Source organism: Triturus cristatus, chromosome 10 (genome assembly GCF_964204655.1).
Source record: "Triturus cristatus chromosome 10, aTriCri1.1, whole genome shotgun sequence".
Taxonomy (NCBI): domain Eukaryota; kingdom Metazoa; phylum Chordata; class Amphibia; order Caudata; family Salamandridae; genus Triturus; species Triturus cristatus.
Genome location: NC_140593.1, coordinates 1,153,507,248 through 1,153,514,102, shown reverse-complemented (window position 1 = coordinate 1,153,514,102; position 6,855 = coordinate 1,153,507,248). Strand labels below are relative to the sequence as shown.

Genomic DNA, 6,855 nt, shown 5'->3' with positions numbered 1-6,855 from the left:
TCCAGTGGCCCTACCCGTGGTATACTGTGTCTGACGAGGAGGGCAGTGTGATTCTAGAGCAGCAATGCAGGCCCTTGTGCATTTCTTGCAAAGGGCCTAATATACTGGAATACCTGTGTGAAGACACCTCGAGTCTGCCCAAGAGCCACGAAAGGCCCGCAGTGCAGCCGTCTGGGTGGAAACAAAAACATTTTGATTAGCATCATCTACCATCCTTCACTCCTTTCACCCACTCCACACTCCCCTTCTGTACCACTCCATGCCCCTTCCGTTCCTCACCATTCCACAAACCTCCTTGCATCCTCCCGGCTCTCCTCGGCCATTTCACTCACGCCTCCAATACCCCCACCTCGTTCACTCTTCCCCCCCCCCCCGAGGGATGGGTGTGCCCGCTAATGACTCCCCCCACCCCTCCAAAGTACCGCCACCCCCGCAGCCTGTCCTAAACTGGCACGCTTTAGCCAACCCCGAACCCCAACCCTCAACTGCAGGGCGGGTGGGTGGCCTTTGCTAAACCCTCCCGATGGTGCCGAGCGCAGGAAGAGGAAGTCGCCTTCCTCCCCTGCGCTCATATACCCACCCCCTAACTCCACCCCTTGACCCTACCTGGTCCTACCCTCGCGCGAATGACCCCGGGGGAAGACTAGTCTGCGACTCTGCTTCCCCCGGGGCCCGGCATCGCGCAATAAACAGACCACACCGTGTCTTTAGCGTAAAAGGCCATTTATTAGGACCAGGCTGCACAACATTAAACAATAACCAAACATTATCTGAATAAAACTTTCCCACAACACTCTACCATCCTTCACTCCTTTCACCCACTCCACACTCCCCTTTTGTACCACTCCATGCCCCTTCCGTTCCTCACCATTCCACAAACCTCCTTGCATCCTCCCGGCTCTCCTCGGCTATTTCACTCATGCCTCCAATACCCCCACCTCGTTCACTCTTCCCCCCCGAGGGATGGGTGTGCCCGCTAATGACTCCCCCCACCCCTCCAAAGTACCGCCACCCCCGCAGCCTGTCCTAAACTGGCACGCTTTAGCCAACCCCGAACCCCAACCCTCAACTGCAGGGCGGGTGGGTGGCCTTTGCTAAACCCTCCCGATGGTGCCGAGCGCAGGAAGAGGAAGTCGCCTTCCTCCCCTGCGCTCATATACCCACCCCCTAACTCCACCCCTTGACCCTACCTGGTCCTACCCTCGCGCGAATGACCCCGGGGGAAGACTAGTCTGCGACTCTGCTTCCCCCGGGGCCCGGCATCGCGCAATAAACAGACCACACCGTGTCTTTAGCGTAAAAGGCCATTTATTAGGACCAGGCTGCACAACATTAAACAATAACCAAACATTATCTGAATAAAACTTTCCCACAACACTCTACCATCCTTCACTCCTTTCACCCACTCCACACCCCCCTTTTGTACCACTCCATGCCCCTTCCGTTTCTCACCATTCCACAAACCTCCTTGCATACTCCCGGCTCTCCTCGGCCATTTCACTCACGCCTCCAATACCCCCACCTCGTTCACTCTTCCCCCCCCGAGGGATGGGTGTGCCCGCTAATGACTCCCCCCACCCCACCAAAGTACCGCCACCCCCGCAGCCTGTCCTAAACTGGCATGCTTTAGCCAACCCCGAACACCAACCCTCAACTGCAGGGCAGGTGGGTGGCCTTTGCTAAACCCTCCCGATGGTGCCGAGCGCAGGAAGAGGAAGTCGCCTTCCTCCCCTGTGCTCATATACCCACCCCCTAACTCCACCCCTTGACCCTACCTGGTCCTACCCTCGCGCGAATGACCCCGGGGGAAGACTAGTCTGCGACTCTGCTTCACCCGGGGCCCGGCATCGCACAATAAACAGACCACACCGTGTCTTTAGCGTAAAAGGCCATTTATTAGGACCAGGCTGCACAACATTAAACAATAACCAAACATTATCTGAATAAAACTTTCCCACAACACTCTACCATCCTTCACTCCTTTCACCCACTCCACACTCCCCTTTTGTACCACTCCATGCCCCTTCCGTTCCTCACCATTCCACAAACCTCCTTGCATCCTCCCGGCTCTCCTCGGCCATTTCACTCACGCCTCCAATACCCCCACCTCGTTCACTCTCCCCCCCCCGAGGGATGGGTGTGCCCGCTAATGACTCCCCCACCCCTCCAAAGTACTGCCAACCAGGTAGCCCCCTGTAGGGCGGATACCTGCCCCACCCCCTCGGCCAGGACCCATCACACATCCCTGCAACACCAGATTGCCTCATTCCAGAGCTTGCTGACCACATCCCTCATCTCCATCATATAGTAGGCGTTCCCCAGTCTAGACAGATGCACCCCGTCATCCCTAAATAACAGTGGTTCCTCCAGTCGTAGTCCCGGGTGACTGATCACCTTAATGTCTTTCTCCCCACAAAAAACTCGCATAGCTCTGTTCAGTTTCCGTCGCGCCTTTTCAATTGCCCCATGCTTAACAGCTCCCCTCCAGATCCTCCTCGGAACAAACTCAGTCCAGGCAATGCAAGCCCCTGCCAGTCTGTGCTTTAGTACCTCCAAGTCTCTCTGCATCAGCTGTAAGAGCGCCAAACCCGACAGCCGAACCAAATCATTCTCCCCCAAGTGTATAATCAACAGGTCCGGGCAACCCTTCTGTGGGACCATCTTCGCGAGCCAGGGCAGTAGTGCCCCCCATCGCATTCCCCTTTTACCCCACCAGTGCACTTCGTGATGTTGTCCTTTGAGTCCCAGGTTACGGCCGTACACCTGTTGCTCCGCGTATTTTGACGCCCAGTGCACAAAGGAATGCCCCACGATCCATGTGACCGTCTTGGCCCCAGGGCCTCCCACGCAACCTAAGAGAGAAACATAGGTTAGAGACACACAAAGAAAGCCACTCCCATCCCCATCCGACCCCCCACTCCCTGCACCCCACCCTATCACCTCCGCACATACCGCTCACAACACCTTGACCTCCATCTCCCAATCTGACGGATCCTATCCCAGGACCACCCCAGCCGGGCTGCCGCTGTCGCCGCCCCAATCCGAAATGAGTGAGTTCCAAAACCCGCCGGCTCCAAACCCACACGCACCAATGCCATGCGCAACACCACCAACAACTGGCCAGCCGTCACCCGTGCCCCTGACCTGTGACAAAATATTTCCCCTACCCCAAGCTGCATCACACTCACAAACGCCCGCCACTCAGCCACCGGGCACACACCCCCTCCCTGAATCTCATTCAACCAAACCCACTTACCCCGGCCCAACTGGTCTGTCTTCGACCGACCGAGCCAAATCCCCAGACGCACCGCATCCAATCTGATTTCCTCATACCTCCGCCCCTCCCCTGCACGCGTGCCCAGTAATTCAGAAACCCGAAATGCCCCAAAAAACATCCAGACCATACACAAGCGAAAAATCCGAACCTCAAACTCATCATAACAACAGAGCGGCAACGCCGCAACCAACCGGACCAACACCTCAAACGTTATGGCCTCCCTCGGCACAGTGCCCCCCGCTCTCTCCCTGCCCCAACCCCGCAACACCCTACGAACAATCACACTTTTTGTAGGGTCAAAACCAAAAAACAAACAGCAATAAAAGGACACCCCTGCCAACTTTCCTGAAATGGTTGCAGCCGACAACCCCTTATCCACGCAGTGCAGTACAAACTGTAACACTCCACGCTCCACCACCACCTGTTCCCCAGCCTCAGAAACCTCGCTCCAACCCATAAAGGCGACAAACTCTGCCCACGCCAGTCTGTAGGTCCGCCTGGTGGTAACAGCAACAGAATTCTCCACTAGGCCTACCACCCTCACTCCCCCAGGGCCCAAATGCCATCCGGCAGCCCCGTCTTGCACAGATCTGCTCCAGGTGCCAGTCGCCGGAATCGCTGCCACTGCGAACGAGACAAAGCATCCGCAATGTCATTATTCGCCCCCGGAACATGCTTGGCTCGAAAAATCACATTCAGACGCAAACACTTCAGCATGAAACTTCTCAACAAACGCAACACCCTCAGGTCCCTTGCCCTCTGCCAGTTGACCAACTCGACCACCGTCATGTTGTCTACATGGAACAACACCGCCCTGTTTTGAAACTCAGAACCCCACACTTCCAGCACCACCAACAAAGGAAAGAATTCCAAAAATGCAATGCTTCTCCCCTGCTTCCTCTAGTGCTCCGGCCAGGTCTCTGCGCACCACCTCCCGTCCCAGAAAATACCAAAGCCATCCGCCCCAGCTGCATCAGAGTAAATTTGGATTTGCCAAACCGTGTTTTCCTCCACAAAGTCCAAGGAGACCCCATTGAAATCCATCAAGAACAACAACCATGTCCGCAGATCCGCCCTCACTCCCATGGAGATCCTGACCCTGTGGTGTGGAAGCACTGCCCCCGACATGGCCATGCCGAGCCGTCTGCAGAACGTCCGCCCGCCCTGACCACCCTGCACGCAAAGTTCAAGAACCCCAGCAGCCGCTGCACCGCCCGCAACGCGATTCGTTTCTCACCAATCGCCCATTGGAGGCACTCCTGAATTTCCACTACCTTCGCGACCGGGAGCCTCGCTGTCCATTGGATGGAATCCAGCTCAATGCCCAAGAATGTCAAAACGCAACCCGGCCCACTCGTCTTTTCGGGCGCCAAAGGAACCCCAAATCCCTTCGCCAACTCCTGGAACCCTGACAGAGCCCTGTCACAGTCCCCCGAACCTGCCCTCCCAAGGAAGAGGAAATCGTCCAGATAGTGCGTGACATCCCGGTGCCCACTCCGCTGCGTGAAGGCCCACTGCAGGAAGGTGCTAAACATCTCGAACAATGCGCACGAAATCGCACACCCCATGGGCAGGACTTTGTCCACGAAGATGGCCCCCCCGAACTGCATCCCGAGGAGCGCAAAATCCGCCGGGTGTATAGGCAGCAAGCGGAAAGCCGACTTCACGTCACATTTCGCCAATTCCGCCCCCGGCCCACACACCCGCACAAGGCGGATCGCATCATCCACCGACGCATACAGCACCCGGGAATCCTCCTCCGAGATGAAATCATTCACTGACTGTCCCTCCGGCCACGATAGGTGATGAATCATGCGAAACTCACCCTCCTCCTTTTTGGGCACCACCCCCAGTGGAGAAATGATCAAATCCTCCATCGGCCAGTCATAAAAGGGGCCCGCAATCCTGCCTTCCTCCACCTCCTTCAAGAGTTTGGCCGCCACCACCCCCGGCAACTCCTTCGCCGATTTGAGATTGTCGGCCCATCTCCGTGATCTGGGACCTTGATACCCGACCCGAAAACCTTCCGTAAAGCCCCATTGAATATTTAAGGCAGTCTCCCTGTCCGGGTAACGGGAGAGCCACGGGGCCATCGCCTTCACCTTAACCGGTGTAGGGGCCCTTCTGTCCAGCCTGCCCCCTCCCCTTGGAATTCCGCCATTGCTCGGAAGGAGTGGCGAGCGTAAGACATTGCGTAAGGGCGTGCTTCCCCCCGCACTTAGAACACTCGTGCTTGAACTTGCACGGGTACCTGGAACAATATCCCCGATTGTAACTCCAACAGGCCCCCGTATTGTAAGTGCCGGGCTTGCTAGCCTGTCCGGCCCCACTTGTAGTTGCTGTGGACCCCCCCGCCTCAGTGTGGGCGGGACACGACTGAAAAGACCGGTACGTGACCGGTAAACCACTCGCCGTGTGAGTCGATGCGGAGGAATGCGTGGACGCCATCCATTGCATCCATAATTCCTGGTCTACCTCACCCCAGTGCTTCTCGGGGTTCGCACTGATCCGTGCCCTGAATTCCTCATCGTAACTCAGCCAGGCAAAACCCCCAAACTGCATCTGAGCCTTCCTTATTATGTCCATATATTTCAACAATGCGATTGCCCTGTCGGGATGCTTCTCGCAATATATACTCGCATAAATGAGAAAGGCCGAGGTCCAATTCTCCATGTTCACCGGTACCCTCGGCCGCCTAGTCAGCTCCCACTCCTCCTCCTTGAAGCCCTCCTTCGCCTGCACCTCCCTATGGAGTAGTTTAAACACGTCCACGTACTCATGTTTCCAGATCTTCCCCTTAATTTTTTTCGACAAGTGCGACCCCAACGGCATAGCCAGGCCCATGTAGGGCAGCTTTTTCGGGAGCTTACTCCCTGACGCCTCCTCTTTGCCCCCATCCTTCTCCGTCTGCACCCCCGCTGAAGTCACCGCTTTGCTCCCGACCGATTTATCCTCACTCGTGAGCCCGCCCTTAGGAGCCACCAACCCTCTCCCACCCCTACCGACCTACAAGCCTTCTTCCTCCCACCCTTGGGACCCCCGTCCCACACCGACCACCACGCCCGCTCACCTGTCAAAGTCGGATGTCGCTCGCTGAGCCGTCCTCCGGAGGGGGCCGCCCGTCGCGTCTCTACCGTCTCTTTGTCCACCGGTCTCTGGGGCACCTGTAACACACCAACCTCTCTGTTGTCCTCGCCTGCGCCCGTCCTGTCACCGTCATCCCGCACCTCCCCCTCCTCAAGCTCATCACTGTCCGCCTCATAATCCAACTCCACATCTGCCTCCACACTGTCAGGCACCCACAGCACCTCTCTCACCGCTCTCTTCACACCCTTGTCACTCACAGCGCCAGACATGCGTGACCCCTTCCCCCCGCTGCCGATGCCCGCTCCCGCGCTGGAGTGATGGCCGCCGCGGACCGCCCTACTGCTTCGTGACGGCGGCAAGGGGCCGTCTTGCGCCCCACCGTACTCCCCCGAATTCTGCCGACAGCCGCCGGCTTGGATCCCCCCCGACCCCCCAGGTCGCTCGAACCTGAGTGGGCCCCGGCACCATCGGGCCTCAAAGCCGTCCTGGCC

At 57.5% G+C, this 6,855-nt stretch overlaps 1 protein-coding gene across 1 annotated transcript; it reads right to left on the bottom strand.

Annotated features, from left to right (window-relative positions):
* Positions 1–2,235: 2,235 nt before the first annotated feature.
* On the bottom strand, positions 2,236–6,633 carry LOC146796796 (uncharacterized). The gene is made up of 2 exons (XM_085631373.1): positions 6,348–6,633; positions 2,236–2,852 (listed from the first exon to the last, which is right to left on the bottom strand). The coding sequence occupies exons 1-2, from the start codon at positions 6,631–6,633 to the stop codon at positions 2,236–2,238; spliced, it is 903 nt and encodes a 300-aa protein (XP_085487499.1).
* Between the last annotated feature and the right edge of the window lie 222 nt (positions 6,634–6,855).

Bases quoted from the DNA above. Each gene is read 5' to 3' on its own strand.
- LOC146796796 (XM_085631373.1), bottom strand. From the start codon at position 6,633: ATGTCTGGCGCTGTGAGTGACAAGGGTGTGAAGAGAGCGGTGAGAGAG. The intron at 2,853-6,347 runs GTGAGCGGGCGT...TTTCTCTCTTAG, and splicing joins GCGACATCCGACTTTGACAG to GTTGCGTGGGAGGCCCTGGG.